The sequence below is a fragment of the Phalangium opilio genome, unplaced genomic scaffold, assembly GCF_054372755.1.
Source record: "Phalangium opilio isolate 3A_F unplaced genomic scaffold, DU_Popi_V2 ptg000082l_1, whole genome shotgun sequence".
NCBI lineage: Eukaryota > Metazoa > Arthropoda > Arachnida > Opiliones > Phalangiidae > Phalangium > Phalangium opilio.
The window spans coordinates 5,185,757-5,209,039 of NW_028324189.1; the positions used below are offsets into that span (position 1 = coordinate 5,185,757).

Sequence of the window (23,283 nt, forward strand, 5' to 3'; positions counted from 1 at the left end):
ATTATAAATCAAGGCTATAGAATTAAAGACGTTGGAACTTAAGACGCCCTACTTTTTGTCATTCAGAAGCCAAAAGCGTGACTTAGTAAGTACTGGTGTTTCTGCCAAGTACACAACAAACTAGGCCTATATTCATTTCTGATGTTTCATCTCGACATTTGACCCAGACAATACGAGGGAGAAAGTACCCTTATCAGTTTAATTTTATTAGCATCCGAAGCCCCGATTAATACCCGTTTTGTCGAACCCTACTTCTATAATCTTGTTTGCTGGTCAACTTCGATTTGACCTCTCTTATGGAATAGCGCGTATTAGCCGAGCGTCCGCAATAAAAAGTTTCCTCGCATACCATATAAAAGCGGTTTTATCTCGATGGCTTAATCACTTTACTTGTGGGTCGTACAGATCTGAAATCGAGTAGTACCGTCCCTTCGTGGAAGGTACGAAAGTTGCAGACCTCGGACGAAAGCGAACAGTCGGGCGACAGTCGTAGCTTTTTCGCAATTACCTCTTTCGGTTGAGGATATCGAAGTTAAGGACGTAATGGAACTACAAAATAATTTCTCAATTCCTTTCGGAACTTTCCACGCCGAAGCTCTTCGTGGATCGCAAGATCTCGTTCAAGGATGGGAAGTGGAGACGGACGTCTTCATCAACCCATATTGGAAACAGTTCGAACCACCCAATCCTTACATCCAATACCTCTTGGGGACGATATACATCGGACTCATGTCCATCGCCGTCGTTGGAAACGGTATCGTCATATACGTTTTCAGCACGTAAGTGAAGATTTTAAACTTTCAAGTATTATAGTTAAAAATCAATATTTCATCTGGCAGGTGCAAAACCTTGCGAACTCCAGCTAATATGTTCGTCGTCGCTCTAGCGTTGACGGATTTCCTTATGATGGCCAAAACACCAATTTTTATATACAACTCCTTCCATCTCGGGCCGGTTTTTGGGCAGCTAGGTAAGGATTCAAAACATCCAATGCGAAGAACATCAATTGCAAACATAACAAAACTATTATGTTTATTGTATTTTGACGTTCTTCAAAGGTTGCGACATTTACGGCGCAATCGGAGTATATTCCGGTTTGGGGTCTGCCTTCTGCAACGCCATGATTGCGTATGATCGGTACAAAGTTATCTCCGGATCCTTCGCGTCCAGTAAAATGACGCATAAAAAGGCTTTCCTGATGATCATGTTCGCCCTGCTTTACATCACGCCATTCGCTGTTCTCCCCGCCTTCGGTTTATGGAATCGCTTTGTTCCCGAAGGTTACCTGACAAGTTGCGCCACGGACTACTTTCAGCATGACATAAATGGACGATCTTACATCCTATGCATCTGGTTTTTTTGCTGGTTCATCCCAATTTGCGCCACTTGTTACTGTTATTACAAAATCTTCCAGACTGTTCAAAACAACGAAAAACAGCTGAAGGAACAAGCTAAAAAAATGAATGTTGAGAGTTTAAGGGGTAACCAAGCTCAGGCGGACAGCAAGGCCGAAATCAAAGTCGCTAAAGTTGCTTTTGGGATCATCGTACTGTTTCTGTTCTCTTGGGTTCCGTATATCTTGGTCAACTTCATCGGAGCCTTCGCGTCGAAAGATTCCAAACTGATTACTCCACTTCTTTCCATGATTCCGGCCATGACCATCAAGGCATCGGCTTGTTTCGATCCATTTGTCTACGCTATCAGTCATCCGAAATACCGATTGGAATTGCAGAGAAAGTTACCATGGCTGTGTATACACGAACCCATTCATGACAACATCTCTATGGGTGACACTAAGACCCAAGTCACAATGTCCAAAGAGGCGTCTAAGGAATAAAAAAACGGGGTGTAATATTTAGTGTAATTAAAATTCTAATTTCCTTGTAAAACCCCGCTCCATTCTGTTGAATATTAAATAAAATAACCAGAGTTCATATATTTTTGTCGTGTGCATTATTAATTCACACACATCGTTACTAACTTCATAGTGTTTCCTATACAGGGAAGCCAACAAAATTCATTTCAATACTCGATGTTGAAGTCTCTAAAGGAATTATTAAGCGCTCAGACCATGTACTTTTATAAAAAGTTTTATTGCAATTGTTTTAACATTAAAGCATTCAGAGTATAATACTGCATACAAAATTTGTATCATAAATATATCTTTAACACAATGAAAGTTACAGATTTTTTTTAAGTACAACGTCGCTTGTGTGTATAAAAGGAACCATTTTTCGGTAAAAAATTAAAAAATAAGAAAAGCTTTGCAAGTTATAATTCATCGCTTTGTCGATTTTTGGTGGGCTGAAATAAAAAAACGTATTTGAATAACATTAGTTTTGTCTTACACAAGTTGACTTACAATTTCATCACAAAGACAATCAGTTTTCCCAACTGGTTGAGGAACTTCTTCCATGTCATCTAATTTCATTACGGGTCTAACCAGTCGTTGAGAAAACTCCTAAATTTTTAGAAATACTTTATATTGATCTGAACACAGTCGAGTTGACGAACTATAGACATACTTTAAGTAAATGCGCGTAGTAACAAAATATATTCGGAGGTAATAAGTTTTCATTGACAAAGTCTCTTGCATTTTGAGCAATTTGTTTCGCCTTTTCATCATGTTGACGGGCCCATTTTAATTTATCTACTAAATCCGATAGATCTCGTTTAAAAGGCACATAATGAACCATGGGTTGCAACTGATGATAAAAATGCTCGTAATAATCCGAATCTTGTTTAAGTACTAAACTATCACCAGCTAATAAATATGGAAATCTATAAGCAGCTACTGTGCCATCAATGTTGATTTGATATTTGTACTGAAAACAAAGATCAAATGAGGATCTAAGTGCGATGATGGTATCAGATCTTAATTACCCGGAAGAAGTCAAAAAACGACACGTGCGTCGCCTTGGGACCGTATTCTTTCACTTTGTCTTGAAAGAAGAAGAAATTAGTTAATGAAGCATTGATAAGATCAGGATTTTTTCTTCCCAAGGCTATTAAGTCAAGTCTCTCCATGCGACTGTCTCGCCCTCGCCAAAACCCTTGATCTATTTTATTATTCCACGGCAAGGGAGAATTTCCTTGCACCGATAACACATCCAACATCACCCTTCCCATCATCTCTAATGAAGATTCAGTCAAATCGTACGTTGGCATCACAATGTCTTTGGTTGTTTTTGAGCCACACCAACTAAAAATTGGTAATGGATTTTCGTGATCGGCTTTATTCTCTAATGGCCAATCGCCTAAATTTGATATAAATTCAACATCCGGTATCTGAGCCTAAAAATAATCAAAGCTACATTTGTTAAAATTGTTAAATTAAATTTAATTTAATTAAACTAGCCTTCCTAGTTAAGGATAACAAGGTTTCTTCCATAAACATACTAAAGCCAACATATTGTCCATAACATTTTTTAAAAATCTGTAAAGTGGTAAAGTGATACGTCAAGTACAACCATACGAAGCCAACCATCAATAACAAACATACGCGATTGTTCATAACACTATAATGGCAGAAACTGTACGCTCCCGGTATATTAAACCTATTCTTAGCTTCAGCTAATACTTCCTCCATATCGACATTTTGAAACGGTTTCAAATCTGAATCAATTTGGCTGTAATTTGATTCATAACAGCCCATTTGCTGAAACCAATCTTCATATGGTTTTGGGCAATAACACAGTTCATGGTTTTGAATGCCTGCAATAAATAAATGCGCAATTAAAACTCATTAAACGCGTTAAAACCTATTATAAATACCATTAATTTTGTAAGGTGATTTTGCAACAGGTACATCGTTATAAGTAATATTAATAACAAAACCTTCCATAGGTTGAAACAATTTAAATCTAACAATGTAAGTTCCATCTTTTCGATTAAGTATTTGGTTCCATATATGTGTTGATTTACTAAGTTGAGAAACTTTCACTTTCAATTCACCACTCGGTGTTTCTGTAATGCTATAAAACGTATTATAAAAGAAAATTAAAATATTTTTGGTAAATTTTGTAAATAAATTTGGTTTATGTACTATAGCAGTTAGTGACACACGTAATTCTGGACTCAATAGACCATTTCGGAAATTACACACAGAGAAACTAACATACATTGGGGTATTCTGATTCACGCTAAGAAGGACTGCCAGAGGCAGTGCGATCTGGCTTTAATTGAACTCGGCTCTGTTTGGTGTTGCTTCTTGGCGCGAGAGAGAATAGTATTAAAACCAATAGCGGCCCAGTGTGTTGATTTCTCTGTATGTAATTTATGAAACAGTCTATACATAGAATTACTATCATTACAAATGCACCTTGTTATAAAGCAACGAGTTAAATTATAAATAATTATATAAAATCAATATATATATATATTTATGGCCATTTGATATACCATTAAAATCTTGTTAAAACATCATTTATCTTTAGATAAATCTACTTTGAATTGGTTGCGGTCAATCCTTTTTTTTTACACATTGCTATTATAATAATACGCAAACCAAATTTAATTCCAGAGTACGCTACATACTTATTTCCCTCTTGGTCTACCAATTGAACAAAAAAATATCGCGCTGGTACTGTAAACCCTGTATAAAGCCCTGGGCCATATACGAGACTTTTCTCAGGAGAAATTGACGCTACGGACCCTGATGTCTTAACGTGGGAAGCCAAGGAACCACCACCACAGTCAGATTCGCATTTTCCACCACTTGCCGTCGAATCATTTTCGATTCCTCCGGCGAGGATGACAAGACCGAGGCTTATAATACCGAATTTATAGAAACTTGAAGCCATTTTAATATGGATTTTTATTTATTGGGGATCTATATTGGTTGCGCGGTACCCATTCTGGTTCATCTCTAGTACTACATAGAATATAATGGGGCCAACGCGTTCTTATCTACGAAAAACCAGCATCTCCAAACGCAAACAACTTCACCAAAAAAACTTATCGCTACTCCATGCCCTACTCTTTCTTAGTCTCACATTTACTTTCCCTCTCTCTCTAAAACGCATTCAACCATTAAGATGCTCGGCGTTGGAATCTTAAGATGCTGACGCAACGCCAGGGTCATCTTCTAATTTAGCAGCCATCACGCTAGCCATAAAAATCTGATACCAATTAATCTATACGTTGCTGTTTTGAGGAATAAATTTTAATATAATTTCTTTTCAATTAACTCGTGGGTTTAGTCAACCCTTTTTATTGAAATGTTGAATAAATTAAAACCTCCGATAGATGCTGATAGTGTATAGTACAGAAAATTTAATAGAAGTTTACTAGCGCTTAAAACACTTTTTAGGCATCTTGTTGAGATGATTGTGAGCTAGGATTTTGTTTGTATTTTTAGTTGCAAATATACTTCCTGTACTGAAAGCGAGGGGCCGGTCACTCTGTGTAATCGGTGTACACTTTGATTGTACTAAAGCGATTACGCGGAATCTTTAAAAGCGCTGCCCTTGACAGTGCTAAAATGACTGGGTAGTGGGTGTAGGGGAAACGACAGTGATTAGCCCCTCGTCTGAAAGTTTTTGTTTTGAACAAATTAGACTAAAATGGTTCGTCATGTTAGTATAACTAAACAACCAGATTAATTCTCGACTGTGTTCCATTGACTTGCTTAATTTAGGTCCTTCATAACTTTGCCTACGTTACTAGACGGTTAAATTAAATACGCGTCTTGTCTAGAGCGTGGTTCAGATCCAAAAACCCAAAAGGGTTAACGGAAAAAAGCGTACGTGTTTATGCAAAATAATATTGCGCCACTTCAAACCATTCTTCTCAACACTATAAACCTATTGCGCTTTTTTATCCAAACCACTCTGTACAGGGTAACATTCCAGACGAACAAACTCTAATTAATAATTGTTAAAAATTTAAGTTTTTAAACAAGATTACACGCTAATTTATATGAAGTTAAAAACGCCACGCGTTAAAGTGGGTTTAAGCAGTTATTTAAGTCTATTACGTAGTGTTTGCCCGAATTTGGTGTATGTACTAGAAAAACACAGAATTCAAGCTACATATACTAAAGTAAATAAAGACGAAGTGGAAGTATTGGCAAAGTTTCAAGTATATTATGGTGGAGGGGAGATTCGAACCCGAAAACACTTCCTCTATGACCGTCTTGAAAACTTTTGTGGAGCTGACGTGGCCAATTACTTTTACCCCTACTCAAAATTCTAAAGGAGGGTTAAAACAGTGGGCAAGAAAAATCATAATGGTACGTTAGAACAAAACTTATCCAGAGACCCCACACCTTGAAAAAGTCAATTCTTCACGGACAGGAATATCTTAAGAGACATACATATCCTTAGGGGATGGGAACTGAAACACTAGAGGGCTATAAAAATTTAGGAAGTTACTAACGAGGGGCTAATCACTGTCTGATTTCCTGTACACCGATTACCGATTGTAACAATTTTAGCACTGTCAAGGGCAATGCTTTTAAAGACTACGCATAATCAGTTCATTACAGTCGTGCACACCTACACCGAATGACCGGCCCCTCGGTTACTAATTACAAAAAAAATCTTGGCATACTTGATTACGCTTGTCTAGCAAGTTGTCTTGAAATTAAAGAATTAATTGTACAGGTAAACTAAACCTTAATTGTTTATCCCACGTAATTTATGTAAAAACATATTTAGGCGGTATCTAACCGAGATTTTGTTTTAAAGTTTGTCGAAGGCAACGCCCGCGCTTTTTTCAATGAAATGAAAACCCTAAGCTTGACCCCAACCAAGAGGGGAGGGGGACACACACACCAAAACGGGGGTTCTATAATATCTGAAGGCTGAGAAACTGTTAAGAGACTGAAGATTATTATACAGTCAAAGTAATATTTTTAACAGGGGTGGGTTGGTTTGTTAAGGCGGGGGATTTTATCGAGAGCGGGGCTGAAAGTTTGGTAAAAATTTTCTTCAGCCATCAGCCATCTCGCCTTCTTCTAACCTGACAGAAGAGTCGAAGAGGCTGCCCAAGAAGGAAGGACTTAGGAAGACTGGTTGGGTGAGTTTTATGTTTTCACAAATTATTATTACTCAACTGGATTGGTTTAGGTTAGGTACGCTAGACTGATGTCATGTCATTTGAAATCAAAATAAAAGCATGGGTTTTAATTTACTACTTGGTATTATTCTTTTGTCTTCGATGAAATTAGCGCTTGGGTTGCGTTGCTATTTAATTCATCAACCTAGTTATTAAGTTTTTGAATAATTAATATGAAATTAGCATCGTTGGTAATGCTAAGAGAATTTTGTCTGCTACGTAAGATTATGTATATATATTTTAAAATTATTTCTGACTTAATTTAAATTATTGGTTCGCATAAATTTCAATACAATCGTTGCTAAGATAATTTCGTCTGAGAGATTTACTAGAATCCAGACGTTTAAAGATTACTTCTTGTTTAATTTAAATAATTAGTTCGCATAAATTTCAAACCAAATACCATATCTCAAGTTACATATAATTATAATTATTATTTATTATAATAGGGGTCTAAAGTGTTATATTTCAATAAATCAAAATCCTTGTTACTATGGAGTATTCGTAAATCGGAATCTTGAATAGAAATCAGTTCTTAAATTCTTTTTAAAAAATATTAAGGCATCGCGTAGGTTTTTAAAAATTTCGAAAGACATACATTCGATATGCAGGCGGGAAAATATTCAAACCGCCCACGCGACTTTATAACTTTCCAAAAACCCCTTTCGCAGCTGTGTCGGGTGAAGGAGAAAGAGAAATATAAACAAATAATGTCCATTTACGGCTGAATGGATTCAATTCAGGCGCGTCTTAAGACGTCAACTTCCCTCTAACCCCTTTTTCCCCATCACTCATCGTTGAGATTCTAAATACATATGGTTTGCATTAAAACATCCGACAAAAGATATCCCAACTTAAAAATAATAGAACAGCTCAATCAAACGGCTCTCCAGAACGTCTACTTTCTACGAAACTAATTACAATTGCAGAACTAACCTAACCCCACCACCAATTATCTACATCGAAGCCAAAAAAATTGTATATTTCTTAAAAATATGGCCTCATCTGGGATGTTCCTGACTCTACCAATTATAAACTTCCCTTAATAGCGCCCCTAACGATGCTTAGAACTAAATTACGAACGAAAAAGCCAACTTCTTCCATAAATAAATTGCCTAAACATTTTTCTATACCGAGGGGCCTGTCACTCCGTGTAATCGGTGTACACCTTTGACTGTACTTAAGTGATTACGCGTAGTCTTTAAAAGCCCTCCCATTGACAGTGCTGAAATGATTACACGTAATCAGTGTACATGAAGTCTGATAGTGATTAGCCCCTCGTTCAATACCGACCGTGACCCGATGCGATCCGTGAATGGGTATATACTTTGGGTTGGTTTTTAGGGTACATTTTAGCAAGTGAACGAAAGACGTTGTTGAATAGGGCTCTTTCAAGAATTAAAAGATAAGAAATCTAGACCGAGAAATTAATAACTAAGAGGTTAGGGTTCATACGAAACCGAACAAAAAACGTCCTCTCGAAACTAAGATTGAAGTGGCGCAAAATTTTATATTAGGAAAAAAAAAAATAGGACGGCTTCCAAATAGACCCAAATTAGTTTAAGTGTCCCTGGATTTTAGAGTTTGGGGAGTAATTTATAATTAAAAAAATATTCAGCGCTGATACAGAAGTATCATATTACTTTTCCGGTACTGTTTTATAAACACCATTAAAAATATCTTTCATAAATTGAATTCACAAGGCCTCTTTGATATAGCTATAGATAATAACTTAGGGTCGAAGTATCGGATTACAATTCGTAGCCGATGCGAACATCCTTGCATAAGGAGACTATATTGGGCGGAGGAATATTTGTCCACGGTACATGACATCGCCTATAAACCTTTCTTTTTTAATTCTAGAGATTGGTTAATTACAACCATGAAAATCTCTGGGTTGACATTAATTTTCCTCGTGGTGCTTGTGGTGGATATTACATTTGCCAAAACTAGGGTATTTATAATTAATTTTTCTAAATTAATTTAATAACCGAATTAATGGGCGGGACTTAGTGCGGATTATCCAATGAACGTAATTTACGGCTATTCGGTAGCACCACATTGAACCTGGCGTATTATATTTCAATAATCCCTTATATTTATTAGCACACAAGAAGAAAATTAAAAAAAGAAGAAACCCAACCGAGAGATGAATTAGATTTGATTGCTGAAGATGAAGCTAAAGTTACAGAAAATGAAATTAAGGAAGTCGTTAAAGAAACTCCGGTTAAAGGTAAATTAATTTTGCTACCTTGCAAAAAATATAAAAGGTTTAAATTCTAATTGCAATAATTTAAAGTAGCCCCAGTAGATCCTTGCGGAAAACTACATTGTGGAGCTGGAAAGGAGTGTGTTATAAATGACAAAAACGAAGGTGAATGCCAATGTATCAAGTCATGCAGTAGCGAAGTAGATGATAGAAGAAAGGTACGCGAGCTAGCTAACTTTTATACAATTCCGAGTTGCACGATTAATGTATTTTAAAACAATAAAACCCCAACGTATAATTATTTTTAGGTGTGTACCAATCACAATCAAACGTTTGACAGCGACTGTCACGTCTACCGTTTGAGGTGTCTATGCACAGAAGGCTCGGACTTATGCGAAGATCGCAAATACGAGCATCATCACGTTAACTACTACGGAGTATGCCGAGGTAGTTTATAAGACACCCAGGGTTACAAAATTTCATATATTTTGGCTAAATAATTATACAAAATAAAAAAAAACCAAATAGACATACCACAATGCTCTGAGGATGAAATGAAGGACTTCCCACGACGAATGAGGGAATGGCTTTTCAACGTAATGCAGGATCTCGCTCGTAGAGCCGAACTTGACGAAGAATTCATTCGTCTCGAAAAAGAAGCAGAGAAAATGGATAAGAAATGGATAAACGCCGTCATCTGGAAGTTCTGCGATCTTGATACTCATCCTCATGACAGGTAATCGACTTCCCAGTTTCCATGCAAAAGAAAAACATAGAAATTAGTGTTAGCAAACTAATCTATATTTTACTATACAAGATCCGTATCCCGTCACGAGTTGTTCCCAATTAGAGCTCCTTTATTAGCGATGGAACATTGCATCGCGCCATTCTTAGACGGTTGCGACGCTAATGATGACCATGTAATAAGTCTTGTCGAATGGGGCAAGTGCTTGGGATTGGAAGAAAGTAAGTAGCATAGAGTTAAGGCCGTATTAGTCAGTACCAAAGATTACAAACATAAAATAAAACTTACTTTCAGATGAAATCGACGATAAGTGCATGAAATACAGAGGAAGTTTTAAAACAAGAGCGTAATTGAGCTCAACAAAATAACTGTAATTAATATTTTTTTTATATAAAATTTGTGCCTTAAAAATGGGTTAGTGCATATACGCTTTAAAACCAAACAAACCTGAAAAATTACGTGCGTGTACATCAAAATAAAAACCCTCGCTTAATCTCAATGTTCTTAAACACTGCCATGGTAATTAACTTACGCAAATTACAACCCAACAAAACCAAACCTGGAAAGTTAATAAAAGTTTTTTGACATTAACGAAATTGTTTCCTTAATTTTTATTTATTGTTTCATCACAACTTGTTTACCCCGTTGTAGTCGCGGCAATTTTAATATTTTTATTTAGCTTATTATTTTTTTTTGAGTTCACAAAAATCCCACTGTATGAAAAATATTCTGCTGAGAATGTTTATTGTTTTTTTTTTTTAATTATTATTGTTAATTGTTTTATCTGGCACTAAATTTGAAATGAATGATATCTTTTTTATCCCAGAAGTTAGTTCATTGTGAGTACGAAGAAGTTGGTTTGTGTGAAAACCAATTAAGGAACAATATATTGTTATCCCAACCATTGGCACGTGACCTTTAAAGCGAAAGTTAATTTACCACCTTAACTTTCCAATTTCCACATCCTTAATTACTCGCTATGTTGTTTTGTTTGTTTCAAACACAATTAACGTAATCAATTTGTTTACAATTATAAAAACTATAACGTCGCTTAGGAGTTTTAGGGGTTATAAGTCACGAGATCTATTCAATTCAATCGAATATATATATAATATATTATTTTTTCTTCTAGGTTTAATTTTACTTTTAATATTGGGCACTTTTCTATAATTGATCTTCGCAAAACCTATATTGGTATTGTATTACTATGACAAATCACAAAAATACAGCGCGTTACCAAAAAATTAGATATTTTCGCAAGCTCTATATGTACTTTAAAATTTTGAAGGCAGCTTCTACCATTTGCTTTTATTTTGTTTTCCAAGTTAAGTATTTATTTTTTTTAATCACAGACCACACACGTCAATTTTTATAGTCTGCGGAACAACTTTTCTTATAATCTTATATAATTTCTCTGTGTATAAAATTAGAATATGCATTTTTTTTATTACAATGATTTTTAATGGAATACCGGGGTTTTTGTTTTTATTTTCTTTTAATAATATTGCGCAGATATTGTTTTTATATTAACAAATTAAGGATAGGGGCTTTTTTTGATTTATTTATTTATTTCGGGTTCTTAAAACGTTAATTGGGTTGGTTATATTGTAATTAACGTTTTATTTAGAAACCCTAAAAATACCCCCAACTTTTACAGTCAATATAAAGATAATTTGATTGACGTGGCATACGTAAATAATTGCGTTTAAGGTGCATTTATTTTATTTATTAAAATTAAGTTTTCTGAACGAGCTTAAATTGAAAATATCTTTGAAAAGGTGCGAAAGTAATGCAAAAGAAACGATCGAATGCCATGAAAATGTCAAATATTTCAGAGTCGCCACGGGTCAAATCAGGGAAAAATCTGGAAGAGTAAGGTATTTGGGAAATAGACCAACGTAAAGTCAGGGATATTTCTGAACAAAAGATGATGTTAATAAGAAAAAGAAGAAGAAGAAATGCGTGGCAACCTTAATTGCTTTCTTTAAATTGACTGTAAATTATTACTTATCAGATATTTATACAAATTCACACTTCAGCCCTTTTGGACCAAAGTTAAGTTTTTCTCCAATTTTCGACACCAAATTAATAATTACCACATTACGTAGCCGAAAACCACGTCTATATTTACAGAAGTGTAGACTCGCTTAATTAACTTAAAATAAGGCCTTGCTGCTACTCGACGACGCGTTTGTCAATAATTATTGTTTTCTTAATTACAAAACAATTACCGCTATAATCATCTTCGAAAAGATCAGCTTTTTTATTTATTTAATGACTAGAGATATGCTTAAAAGCTGTCGTAGGTATTGTTGAATCCAGAAAATGGAAGATTATTCTAGTGTACACAACCGGTTAATTAATTTACAAAATAAAAAAAGGGGGGAGGCGATATTTAATTATTTTAACTTCTATTTTATATATATGATACAATTGTTTCATTTGTACACCTATACATAATTTAATGAAAGACTTATCTACGCTTTCCAGTGAGCCTAGTATACTTTTGTATGTAACGAGGGGAGTTCATTCAAATTCTTCATTCAAAGTGTAGATCGATGATATTGTGCTCGATGTTAAATAGGGGGTTGGTAAACTTAAATATTATTTGAGTTTATCTTTGTTAATTTTTGGTCAAAATTCCAAGGCCCCTAAATATGATGTGTCGGCAATCCGAGTATAATTATATCACTCATTAAATTGTTTCGTTTCACCGTAATATTTTCCTTCAATCCATGACAAATATTTATGGAAAAACAAATAGGCCTAAGAAATAAAATGTTGATTTCCTCACTGTCACCTTTCGGGATCAGTTTCGGATAAGGCTTTCGAAGTCATACGTTCGATTTCGGTAATGAGCTGTTCTGTTTCAGTGTCGAGGTCTGTTATATGGGTGCTAAAACGACCGTACTTTAATGAACATTAAGCGTGAAGCCAATGTTCGTTTTACGAATGTATACAACTGACCTGTTAAAATCCCCGTCCCATTCCAATTCATTACCGTTAGACAATGGGGTTGACCTTCTAGAAACATTACTAGGTGTGGATGTGATTGCCATAGAAGTTATATCATCATCATCGTCATCTTCGGTTACGGAAGCCGCTACGTTTGTAGGCGGTGTCAGGCCTAAAAGACCACACGCAATTTTTGGCACAGGGGAGCGTGGTAAATTAAAATTGAACGACGCGCGCTTCTTACCTTCTTCATTTTCCCATTCTAAATCAATGGAAGAAGGTGGCGTATTATTGGCGGTTTCTCTAAGGACACCGTTGCTACTTTGTGCGGGTTGGTCTAGTTTGAAATTTAGGTTTGAGTTTCTCGAAGGGTGCGACGTATGGGCTGCTGGGTACGTGCGTGGCTTACTTTGAGCAAGCCCATTACTTCTATCCACAAATCTCGCCTCTTGACGCGATGGGATACATTCCGCCCTATTGAAATATTTCCCGCAATTGTTTTATAAAACACCTCGATAATTGGGCAATTGTTCAATATTTCGCGCAATTGTTTATAAAACGCATCAACATTGCGCAATTGTTCTATAAAAAAACCTCTATAATTGCGCAATTGTTCTATAAAACACCTTGAAAATTGCGCAATTGTTCTATAAAAACACCTCGATAATTGGGAAATTGTTTTACAAAACACGTCAAAATTGCGTAATTGACCTTATGCGCGAGCAGGTTTGTAAGTACTATTGACATATAAGATGATGTACAACGCGCTATTCAGTTATGTATTCAAGAATTAGAGACAATAGTGGAATATTCGGGGTTGCAACAATTATGCCGAGAATTTGACGTATCTAAGTTAAAATCAGTTATAATCACCATTCGTTTCCATTTTCCGAGGTAACCCAGGAATGTAGATTGGTTGTAAATGCTAATTTAGTAGGGTCAATAATTTCGGGTGACTGAGCAATGCGAGCAACTCTGGCCGCTTCCCTTCTCGCTTCGATAGCAGCTTCCTCTTCTAGTTCTAAAGCTTCTTCTTGTTGAGCTAACTATAAAGAAAATACACACAAAAAATAATTAATTTTAACCGCATGGTTTAACGAGTTAAAATAATGCACTAAGCAAATGTTAATGCGCAAGGACGAATTCTGCAAAAGACAGCTGTGTTAGTGGACTGGTAAACATTCAGTAATAATAATCTGCGTATTGTAGTTTCATAATCTGCATGAGCTTAGATAATTTAAATGCTGTTTCTTTATAATCTTTAAACGCCTTATTTTGATCTGCACAGAGCATGTGTGATTAGGCTATTAAAATTTAATAGCAGCTCAAATTTAACAGAGGTTTAATTAACTTTCATAAATTTTATAAACGCAGTTAAGTAAAAATCTAACTGTTGAAACGATAATAAAACTTTTGTATTTAACATGACAAGAAATACGTAACTTTTACAAATAAATAAGGATTATAATAAGCAAATGCGATACTGATAAATATAACATGCAACAACATGCAATATAACATAGCTTATAAATAAAGCTATACCTGTTTAGCTAATTCAGCATCTTTCAAAGACTGCTCATTACAGAGAGCTTCGAATTCTCTGGATTTAAGCAGTTCTTTTTCACGTTCGGTTAAAATACTAAAAAATGTTTTTTTTTTAACAAAATAAAAAGAACCAAAAAGTGTTTGAAAATAAACAAAAATAAACAACAAAAAACTGCAAAATACACGAGATTCCCTATTTTTTATTTTGGCGATTTTAATTCGTGAATAAAATGAAATGTGCGTAAGGTATTGTGTAATCTACGCATATCAAAACAAAAATAATGTAAACATCCCCATGTGCTCTTCCCGCATTTAAGGAATTTGGACGGCACGTACCTTATTCCTACTCCTTCTGAAGCTTAGCCAAGATGATATACTAAAATGAAAGTTTTGAAAATTTCAAAAAAATTTACCTTTAAAAAGGTTTTTTTTTTAATTTGGACTAAATTTATTTTTTAAAAAATTGTGCGTAAAGTGTCGGTGACAAAATTTTAATGCAAACCAAAAGGGTTTGTGAATTTGTAAAAATAATATTTTTTTTCACATGCCAGATTGACGTATAGCAATCTATACAAATGGATAAATATGAAAAATTGTGCACTATAATTAAAGTATTTTAATGTTTAATTAAAATGTACTTTCGGTGTGGATATTTTAGTTCTATCTAATGGGGTATCTCATGCCATGCAGTTTTTAATAATAATACGATTTTTATTTTAAACATATTTTTTTCACTCAGTTTAATTTTCAACTACATCTTACCTAGTCGGTTGCCTATATTCTACCTGTAACAAAAATTAACTCGACTCAAATTTTAAAACATCCCTTCATCTTTTCAACCCATTGTAATTAAAAATTACCTCATCAATCAAGTTTTCAAACTGAAAAAATTTAAAGACGAAAATTTAAAAAAAAATATAGAATACGAGAATTCATAAAACCAAAATTTCAATGCTACCAAAACTATATAAATATATAAGGCATTCACGCTATATAAATTAAAAATACGAATCTATATAGATGTTAATTTCTTCATTAACATTATTACCTAATCATCTGCGCAGATCTTTACCTCAATAAAATATTTAGAAAGCAATAAGTTTTTAATTACTATACTAATTATTATTATTGTATTATATTATATTCTAAGCAAAGGTTTAAATTCTTTATAAAGAATGGAACAGTTATAAAAATTAAGCTTACCTCCACTAGGCTACCGGATTCGAAACGGTTTCTTCTTGTTGAGTGACAAACACTCCAGCATCTAAACGGTAAAACGTATGAAAAATATGGTACTATATTAAGAAAGCTTTCTTTAATTATTGACATATTTAATTAATCATAATTGCGCGAAATTAAGTTTACTACGGAAAAATCTTTGACGAACAATTATTTTTTCTTTTTTTTTTTGAGTGAATACATTATCTTATCTAAAATTATCTTAAATTTCACCGAAAGACGCTAACGTATGATAAGGGAAATAATACACAGAAATATTTTCAGTAGAACTCGGTTATATTCTATATTAGCTCGGAAGGGGGGCGATCGCCCCGGCATCGTTTTAATTAATATATAATTCAATTTTTAAGGAAACCAAGGCTTATTAATGTGTGAAAAGACTTAAAATCGCTTACTTCTGAAAGCTAGAGCAACCGCAGCAGCAGCTCAGATATTGTCCCATTATTTAGGGAATAAGTTCAATCATTTTTAAACTAAATTACGTTTAAATCTTAACTAACCGGGCCATTATTAATCATAATTTTAATCAATGCAGAGGCCCCTATGGTGATTTCTTTCCCTTAGATCATTAAGCAGCAGCAGCAAAGCCTCCCTACACAGGCCTTACACACTACACGTCGGGGAAATAACATAACCTCAGGCTCCCAATGACTTCTGTGACTGTGCCTAGTTTTGCCTCAATGCCCGAGCCTGTTCCCCCTCTATAGTATTTAGTCAGAGGCACAGCTGCTCTCACAGTTACTCAATATATTGATTTTTCTGCCTCTTTAATCCCATTCCTCCTGCTGAAGGTTAAACAGAGCAGAACCATAAGAGTGTGACAAGACCCGCGCCAAGCTTTATATGTTTATGTATTAAAAAAAAGACCTCGACGTACCTTACCTGAAATGCGTTTTTCTTTCATAAAATCACGTTAATCTCGATTTTACGTTTCGAGAATGAGTCGAAGAATTATAAGAAAACTCGAAATGTAATATATAATACTATATATTACGTGGAATGTGTTTAATTAATTGCCTTCTGGCTACGTTGCGTTGCGTATTACAGAAAACCTGTTTTGGAGAGTCAGCTACCCAGATATAATCCCCCTCATCCCGATGAAGAAGACGAGACACATACACTTAATTATGAAAATGCAATAAAACCACCGGAAAAGTTTGTTGACTAATAAATTAAATTCATTAACTACGCAACACACTTTACCTAAAATATTACACATATCTTTGGGAAATTATGTTCTTTATGCACTGTCACAATTTGTTACCTGAATTTGGCCCAACTGCAACACTGATATCAGCAATACTAGGGGAAGGTTTTGGATATGGTTTTGTTCAGTTACTCAAGGTTGGGCCCGAGAACCACTAGATATTAAGACCACAGAACGTCCTACACTTTAGCTTTATGAAAAACCTCTAATTAAGCATTGAAAATTTAAAAAAAAACGTCATGCTTCAGGAACGCGGGGTTGCATAGCTATTGCACTATAATTTTAACTTGCGCAATTGTATAGGGCAACCCCTTAGCTGCAAATCTTTCAAGAGCTTTTTTTTTCTAAGGTGTTCAAGAGCACTTTTTCAAGATTTTTGAAGATCCCTTTGATCAAAATTTATTAGGCAACTGCATTTTTTTAAAAGGGCAATTTCTGCTTAGCTTGCACATTGAGGCTGACTTGCATATTGTAGAGTAAGGCGTATTAACATTATGTATATAACGTAATCACGCCATAAATACGAATAAACGTTTTTAGCATAAGAATGACGCCACAACCCATGTTAAGGGAAGCCAGTTTTGGTTCATTATTATCAGACCTATCGGAAAATACTGACAGGTCAACTAGTTCACTTTCGTGGGAAGAGGTAACCCCTAAGATAAATTACGCTAAACATTTAATTTAATTTAATTTTTTAAATCAAAGGAAATTGACGCGGAAAATAGTGAAAAAGTGAAAGAAGCATTAATTGCCATAGAAGAATTTCTGTACGAAGAGAAACAACCCATAAATATAAAGGATGAATTAATAGAGGATTGTAAAACGTGGTCTTCGCAATTTCCACATTTAAGGTGCGCATCGTCACAGTTTTTTAAAATAAGATAATCAAAATCGCTTAAAACTGTGCTGTTAATTAAGGGTAACTGGTAAATCGCCTTCAGTGACGTATAGTACATGTGACGACATATTACAGAATTTAGACATAAAAGACGACTGTGATGAGTAAGCGATCGTAAAGGGACACACAATTGTTTCTTAAATCAAATTTTTCTATATATAAATAGAGATGAAGAAGAAATTATCGCTGAACATTACTCAGATAGTGAAAGGTTAATTGGCTTATTCAATTGTTAAAGTAAATATATTAATTTAAGTGTTTTAAATTAATATTAATTCAGCACAAAGGAAATTTCAACGTGTATATCCAAAGTACAAATCGACAGTGACTTATTAGACCTTAAAGAAAAAATCCTAGATGAATTAGTCAAAATATTATTGCCTAAAGTTTTAAATTGGCAAAATGCAATTAATAGTGCAACGACAACAAGTGTCAGACCATGTAAGATAGTTTCACTTAAGAAAATTATGTTTTCCCCTTCGTTCAAAATCACGAAATTATACTGACAGATTCAGCAATTCCAAGAATAAAACGTAGTCTTCGACCAATGACAGCGGAAGAAAATCGATTATACTTGCCACCCGTTTCTCCATTGTCTCAACCATTGCAAGGAATTTTAACCATTTCCAGTAAAATTTTGCAGGACCGAAAAATAAAGTACGTGTGTGTGCGTCCTAGAACTGAAATAAAGTACAAAAATAATTTTAAACGCGGCTGTACATTTTATTAGATCAACAGGCTCAATAGTACCTCGATTCCGCCCATCATCTAGCACATCGGGTTTTCTCGAAAACAGTAGAAATACGTTGTACAATAACTCTCAACGCAAACTCTCCAGACCGAGGCTTTCGTCGATTGTACCCGATACTAAATACATACTTCAAGACAATATTAATGTAAAATTTCCAACAAAAATTCGTTTTACCACCATAGGTAACTCATATCTGAAACTTATTACAGAACAAATCTATTCTTCCCGATATCACCTCACCAACGAGAGATTTGTCTCATAACGAAAAGGTTTGAATGAGATACTTATATTTTAAAGGTAACACACTAAAGTCCCCGAACGCATCTTTACAGGGTTTCAAATACAGACACATTTACACTGCAAATTCCCGACCAGGAACTGGTAGAATAAAAATTTCCGATATTCAAGAAGAAACTAATATTCCAATAATAGGAGTTAAAAGTCCAAGATCAAGTGCAGTCGCTAAAAGAACTAATTCCAGACTACATTTTGACCATTTATAGAAGAAAGAATTAATTTTTGTAGATGTAGTAGATATTTCATTCATTATTATCGAGTTGGCCAAAAAAATAAAATAAATAAATTTACCGTAATTTAAAAACCGTTCAGAATAATTAACAAATAACGGAAACATGGTTGGGGTGGGGAGGGCGTGTTAGTTTCGTATTTGCTAATGTAGTACAGTATATGCTAAAAAAGTATTTTTGCCTATCCAACCTCCACACACAAACCACAAACATACACAGTTACACAACTAAATATATATATATATATATATTGAAGGGCCAGGAGACGTTTTCAACGACAGCTATAATAAAAAGTAGCACGCCAACCTTTATACGGTGCCCTTTCCCCCTGAAACTACTGAATCTCTCATTCTAGCTACCATGCCCGCATTCAGTACCCCTTCCCAAGCTAACCTCAAAACCGGACTTTAGAGAAAATATTTCAATTCTAAACGCTTTTAACAAATGGGCTTCGCTACAGCTGTCCATCAAATTAACCCAAAATTTGGGGGTTTGGCCCGATAGAACAGGGTGAATTCTTTGACATGCCAATCTTATTTCTTTCTCAATACTTCCCAGAGCCCCAAGAGGGTCTTTTCTTTAGAAGGCTCCCGCCAAACTTCTTTTACCTTCAGGAAAACTGATATAATCTCATAAGATGTACTTTCTTTTGCATTACAAGCCACAAGATGATAGTGGACCTTGCCTAAACCTGTTTCTTTCTATCCACGCTTGTTTTTCGTGTACCCGGGGCCCGCCAACACACACACACACACACGAAACATCATCTTATTAAGCTAGGTTTGGTTACAAAACCATACCCAGCAAAAACATTACTCTGAAACTTTAGGGATAGATATTATTTTACTTATCAACTTCTTTAAATACCGCTACAAAGAAATTGCCTTAACAAATTACACTGGCAGTATTCTTTTTCTTTATTTTTAAATTCCAAACTTTCTTCCCGGGAAAAAAAAAATCATTAATTTAGCAAAAAAGTGATGTCTTAGTTTATACTTAATAGAATAGCTGCGAATAATATTTTAGCTTATGTCTGAACGTGGTCTAATTAAATTTCACTACTTTCTTCTTCATTATTTAATCCCTGAAACCTACAAAAACTCGCTGTATTCGTTACAGACATTTCAGCGGTAATTTATATTGAAACATGTAAATGTTTTATGGAAGAAAACGAATAAGAGCAATAAAATTGGCATTCGAGTTGAAGATTGAAGGATGAAAATTAAAAAGACAACAAAAGAAAGGAACTAGAAGTATAAAGATCAGTATGATTTTGGGGGTTGTTATCCTATTGTTTTTTAATATGTGACAGTAAGTAAGCCGACAAATTTTATTTTTCGCTAATAATAATGAACTCCAGAGATAAATGGAATCTCTTTATGCTTCGATGTCCAAACCAAGACCAAGTTTATGACCACCTTGGTTGATGTTCTTGCCTTCGATAATGGCTGACAATGTCAGTGAAACTCCTTTTGATTTTTAAAGGAAATGGATGAAGGGAGAGAAAAGGAAGGGTGAGAACAGAAATAATTACACAGACGTAAAAACATTTTGGAACAAGTTAAAATATCCATTCCCCATTGCCCTGTGTAAATTGGATAAATTAAGGTGCATATTCTTTTTGTTGTAAGCAGAAGCGAAGCGTTTTTGGATATATTCCAAGATTAAGTTAGATGTACACACGCAGCCCTTAATTTTTGGCTTTTCTAATATATGAAGTGAGATAAAATTGTTATGGCTAGCTATTATCTTGAAGTTTATATAAAAGAAGCAAAGTCATAAAATATATTGATTGGTGACCCTACATAAGTGTGTTACATAAAAGGGCGGGGACATATCCCATTTACAGCATATGCCATGCAACTTTTTTCAGTGCATTTAAAACTTATTTAGACTTTAAATGTTAATTTGGCTCTACAAATTCGTGACCTAATAGAAAATAGCGAATTTTACATAAGCATAAACATGCATTGATTTGGGCCCCATCTAGTGTACATTATAACTATTCTTTCCCAAAAAATATATGTACATTGTGCTTTTATAGCACAGCTTACAAAACCTCAATTTTTGTTGGCCTACATCTATTTGTTGGCCTAAATTGAAACAGCCCCAAAACATAATTACCATCTCTTAGCTTATGGCTGAATCCAAGTCCAACTTGGCTTGAGTTGTTAACTTTGGCCTACAAGTACCCAAGATGGATTATTTATTATACAGGGACAGATTATGATTCTTTGAGTAAATTTAGGGCCTCACCCTAACAGAAGTAGCTTTGTCGAGCTTATAAATGCAACCCAACCCAAAACGTGTTGCGTTGCTACCAGCTGTCCAATTTAGGAGAATGCCAGTTTCAAGTTGGTCATTTACTCTCTGGTAAACTGACCCTCCAAACTCTTGACCGTCATTCCTGAGCATAATTTTTGGTTTATTGTTGCAAGTCCATTAAGGATAAAGGGGGGGGGGACTTGAACTTACACATTTGTGTGTAGAACAAACTCTGGTGTTTGATAACCAACAGCAAAGTTGCTCTTGGTAAGTTTGCTCTTACCGGTATCAAATGAAAGCTGAGCTCCGGCTAACCACCCCTGGTAGCTTAAGTTTGAGCAATATGTTAGAATTTAACGATGCATGCGAGTCTTAAAATATCAAAAGTAAGTAACTAACTGGATAACTCCAGCACCGTGGATAATAGGACCAGCATAATCAAAATCAACATCGGTGTTCAAATTGATATGATCTAGTTTGTAAGAACTCTTAACAGTTCCAGTTTTTTTCCTAGAACGAAAGACACATGTCACAGAGAATGATTCTTTCATTTGTTTTCTTCCTCCTCCGTAGGTAATTCGAATATTTTTATCAATTTGTGGTTTAGAAGAAGAAGTTGTGGCTGAACTGGTGGTGGAAGTTTCTTCCCCAGTTCTTTGCCAGATTTTTAAAACAATAGATGGGTTTTTTAAAATAGGCCTAGATATAATGAAAATGTTTCTCACCCGCTCTGGGGAGCGAACGTAGCGTCAAATGCCAACTTTAAACCCTTGACTAGTTGATCTTCAACCGAGACTTCGGTCGCTAATGTGTTATCAGTGTTCCATTTTTCCTTCAATGTAACTCCTAATAACATTTTACACCTTTTAGAGCGTATTTCTTAACTATATTAAATGACTGGGTTCATGTACCATAGTCACTAATCTTGTATTTAGTCTCAAGAGATCCATTGACACGCCCTGTGTCGTTGTGCGAAGTTCCGCTAACTGCAAACTCAACTCCAGTAGGGGTCTTAGTTTTGCAATCCAACTTCACCAAACCAAAATCTACCATGCAGCAATTTAATCAGGTTTAAATTTAACTCAATATTAATGGTTTTAAGGGGAAATTTAATAAAACATACGATAGTTTTTGTTAAACAAGTCTTTGGCTTGTTTTCCCAAATCTGAATATGCTGGAGGTGCCATTTCAAATTCTGGAGCGTAATAATAACTAATTAACTTTAAATATGGTCTGTAGACCCTATCAGGGGTCAATAGCATTTAAAGGTTATTTAGTATCAAGGTCAAACTAAGGCTAAACTGAACACACGGACTACGTTATCTACATATCATTTTTATATACAATTATTTTTACTGGTAAGAATTATAAGCCTTAGACCACTTATATATATATATAAAACGCAGAATCTATAATTAGACTTTGTTCTCTTTACCGTTTTCTATATTTATGGCGGAAAAATTTATAGAAAAAGAGGGGCCTTGCCACATTGCCGGTGTCTAATAGTAGGCTTACTCACGCAATAACTTTAAATTCTTTTTTTCCTGCTCTTTTAAGTTATTTAGAAGAATAATAGTTTATGAAGGATAAAGGAAAGATAGTATAAATAAAGAGAATCACCTTTTAATTGGAATGAACTTTGACGCCTAATGGGGAAGTTCAAGTTTACGTTGACCACGTTCTTCTCTAGCAAGCGGCTCACCTTGGAAGGAAGGATACGTAAATGTAAAACTCTAACCGCGCAATTATGACGAAACGAGCCAACCTATTACGTCACAAGTGTACGGTCACACCATCCGATTCGAGCAGCGCTGTCGGACAAATCTCTGTAGCCCAAGTGGCTATAAATGATGTTAAAAAAATTGCGCATTATTTGAAAA

At 34.9% G+C, this 23,283-nt stretch overlaps 6 protein-coding genes across 15 annotated transcripts; 3 read left to right on the forward strand and 3 right to left on the reverse strand.

Annotated features, from left to right (window-relative positions):
* The first annotated feature begins 37 nt into the window (after positions 1-37).
* LOC149651128 (opsin Rh3-like) lies at positions 38-1,911 on the forward strand. 2 transcript variants are annotated; one of them, XM_089847925.1, is made up of 4 exons: positions 38-85; positions 596-779; positions 840-970; positions 1,059-1,911. In XM_089847925.1, exons 2-4 carry the CDS (start codon positions 730-732, stop codon positions 1,835-1,837), a joined length of 960 nt encoding a protein of 319 aa, XP_089704051.1. In that variant the 5' UTR covers positions 38-85; positions 596-729; the 3' UTR covers positions 1,838-1,911. The 2 variants fall into 2 exon arrangements, with proteins under 2 accessions (XP_089704051.1, XP_089704050.1); XM_089847924.1 differs by lacking the exon at positions 38-85 and having other exon boundaries at positions 257-779.
* Positions 1,912-2,074: 163 nt separating this feature from the next.
* Positions 2,075-5,172, reverse strand: LOC149651129 (protein O-glucosyltransferase 2-like). Its single transcript, XM_089847921.1, has 8 exons — positions 4,537-5,172; positions 3,775-3,974; positions 3,503-3,714; positions 3,359-3,436; positions 2,884-3,294; positions 2,526-2,825; positions 2,363-2,461; positions 2,075-2,304 (listed from the first exon to the last, which is right to left on the reverse strand). Exons 1-8 carry the CDS (start codon positions 4,800-4,802, stop codon positions 2,272-2,274), a joined length of 1,599 nt encoding a protein of 532 aa, XP_089704047.1. The 5' UTR covers positions 4,803-5,172; the 3' UTR covers positions 2,075-2,271.
* Positions 5,173-6,863: 1,691 nt separating this feature from the next.
* On the forward strand, positions 6,864-10,609 carry SPARC (secreted protein, acidic, cysteine-rich). 2 transcript variants are annotated; one of them, XM_089847935.1, is made up of 8 exons: positions 6,864-7,020; positions 8,923-9,013; positions 9,166-9,292; positions 9,359-9,486; positions 9,577-9,715; positions 9,797-10,004; positions 10,086-10,234; positions 10,308-10,609. In XM_089847935.1, exons 2-8 carry the CDS (start codon positions 8,942-8,944, stop codon positions 10,361-10,363), a joined length of 879 nt encoding a protein of 292 aa, XP_089704061.1. In that variant the 5' UTR covers positions 6,864-7,020; positions 8,923-8,941; the 3' UTR covers positions 10,364-10,609. The 2 variants fall into 2 exon arrangements, with proteins under 2 accessions (XP_089704061.1, XP_089704062.1); XM_089847936.1 differs by having other exon boundaries at positions 9,362-9,486.
* On the reverse strand, positions 10,607-16,550 carry LOC149651131 (AP-1 complex-associated regulatory protein-like). Of its 8 annotated transcripts, XM_089847928.1 has the most exons (10): positions 16,148-16,550; positions 15,717-15,777; positions 15,374-15,394; positions 15,276-15,298; positions 14,850-14,889; positions 14,511-14,771; positions 13,842-14,014; positions 13,213-13,442; positions 12,981-13,140; positions 10,607-12,909 (listed from the first exon to the last, which is right to left on the reverse strand). In XM_089847928.1, exons 1-10 carry the CDS (start codon positions 16,192-16,194, stop codon positions 12,810-12,812), a joined length of 1,116 nt encoding a protein of 371 aa, XP_089704054.1. In that variant the 5' UTR covers positions 16,195-16,550; the 3' UTR covers positions 10,607-12,809. The 8 variants fall into 8 exon arrangements, with proteins under 8 accessions (XP_089704054.1, XP_089704057.1, XP_089704052.1 ...); XM_089847931.1 differs by lacking the exon at positions 14,850-14,889 and having other exon boundaries at positions 14,511-14,607; XM_089847926.1 differs by having other exon boundaries at positions 15,717-16,550.
* A 30-nt stretch (positions 16,551-16,580) lies between these two features.
* Positions 16,581-19,213, forward strand: LOC149651132 (uncharacterized). Its single transcript, XM_089847923.1, has 11 exons — positions 16,581-16,722; positions 16,800-16,907; positions 17,500-17,608; positions 17,668-17,813; positions 17,881-17,964; positions 18,027-18,071; positions 18,141-18,301; positions 18,370-18,517; positions 18,591-18,756; positions 18,821-18,880; positions 18,944-19,213. Exons 1-11 carry the CDS (start codon positions 16,691-16,693, stop codon positions 19,112-19,114), a joined length of 1,230 nt encoding a protein of 409 aa, XP_089704049.1. The 5' UTR covers positions 16,581-16,690; the 3' UTR covers positions 19,115-19,213.
* Positions 19,214-19,962: 749 nt separating this feature from the next.
* On the reverse strand, positions 19,963-23,165 carry LOC149651133 (non-selective voltage-gated ion channel VDAC2-like). The gene is made up of 9 exons (XM_089847939.1): positions 23,024-23,165; positions 22,527-22,598; positions 22,315-22,449; positions 22,129-22,249; positions 21,803-21,913; positions 21,614-21,730; positions 21,395-21,545; positions 21,263-21,320; positions 19,963-20,607 (listed from the first exon to the last, which is right to left on the reverse strand). Exons 2-9 carry the CDS (start codon positions 22,588-22,590, stop codon positions 20,516-20,518), a joined length of 849 nt encoding a protein of 282 aa, XP_089704065.1. The 5' UTR covers positions 22,591-22,598; positions 23,024-23,165; the 3' UTR covers positions 19,963-20,515.
* Between the last annotated feature and the right edge of the window lie 118 nt (positions 23,166-23,283).

What these genes read in the sequence shown, in the direction of transcription:
- LOC149651128 (XM_089847924.1), top strand. Translation starts at nt 544, where the DNA reads ATGGAACTACAAAATAATTTCTCAATTCCTTTCGGAACTTTCCACGCC. An exon ending in GTCATATACGTTTTCAGCAC is followed by an intron (nt 780 to 839) that starts GTAAGTGAAGAT and finishes TTCATCTGGCAG; the next exon opens with GTGCAAAACCTTGCGAACTC. An exon ending in GCCGGTTTTTGGGCAGCTAG is followed by an intron (nt 971 to 1,058) that starts GTAAGGATTCAA and finishes CGTTCTTCAAAG; the next exon opens with GTTGCGACATTTACGGCGCA.
- LOC149651129 (XM_089847921.1), bottom strand. Translation starts at nt 4,802, where the DNA reads ATGGCTTCAAGTTTCTATAAATTCGGTATTATAAGCCTCGGTCTTGTC. An exon ending in GTAGACCAAGAGGGAAATAA is followed by an intron (nt 3,975 to 4,536) that starts GTATGTAGCGTA and finishes TACGTTTTATAG; the next exon opens with CATTACAGAAACACCGAGTG. An exon ending in TGTTATCCTTAACTAGGAAG is followed by an intron (nt 3,295 to 3,358) that starts GCTAGTTTAATT and finishes GATTATTTTTAG; the next exon opens with GCTCAGATACCGGATGTTGA.
- SPARC (XM_089847935.1), top strand. Translation starts at nt 8,942, where the DNA reads ATGAAAATCTCTGGGTTGACATTAATTTTCCTCGTGGTGCTTGTGGTG. An exon ending in TTACATTTGCCAAAACTAGG is followed by an intron (nt 9,014 to 9,165) that starts GTATTTATAATT and finishes TATATTTATTAG; the next exon opens with CACACAAGAAGAAAATTAAA. An exon ending in GATACTCATCCTCATGACAG is followed by an intron (nt 10,005 to 10,085) that starts GTAATCGACTTC and finishes TTACTATACAAG; the next exon opens with ATCCGTATCCCGTCACGAGT.
- LOC149651131 (XM_089847926.1), bottom strand. Translation starts at nt 15,842, where the DNA reads ATGTCAATAATTAAAGAAAGCTTTCTTAATATAGTACCATATTTTTCA. An exon ending in AGAATGGGAAAATGAAGAAG is followed by an intron (nt 13,141 to 13,212) that starts GTAAGAAGCGCG and finishes GTGGTCTTTTAG; the next exon opens with GCCTGACACCGCCTACAAAC. An exon ending in TGGGACGGGGATTTTAACAG is followed by an intron (nt 12,910 to 12,980) that starts GTCAGTTGTATA and finishes CGGTCGTTTTAG; the next exon opens with CACCCATATAACAGACCTCG.
- LOC149651132 (XM_089847923.1), top strand. Translation starts at nt 16,691, where the DNA reads ATGAGTCGAAGAATTATAAGAAAACTCGAAAT. An exon ending in CATTACTCAGATAGTGAAAG is followed by an intron (nt 18,072 to 18,140) that starts GTTAATTGGCTT and finishes ATATTAATTCAG; the next exon opens with CACAAAGGAAATTTCAACGT. An exon ending in GACAACAAGTGTCAGACCAT is followed by an intron (nt 18,302 to 18,369) that starts GTAAGATAGTTT and finishes TTATACTGACAG; the next exon opens with ATTCAGCAATTCCAAGAATA.
- LOC149651133 (XM_089847939.1), bottom strand. Translation starts at nt 22,590, where the DNA reads ATGGCACCTCCAGCATATTCAGATTTGGGAAAACAAGCCAAAGACTTG. An exon ending in ATACAAGATTAGTGACTATG is followed by an intron (nt 22,250 to 22,314) that starts GTACATGAACCC and finishes AAATGTTATTAG; the next exon opens with GAGTTACATTGAAGGAAAAA. An exon ending in ACAAAGCTACTTCTGTTAGG is followed by an intron (nt 21,321 to 21,394) that starts GTGAGGCCCTAA and finishes GGGTACTTGTAG; the next exon opens with GCCAAAGTTAACAACTCAAG.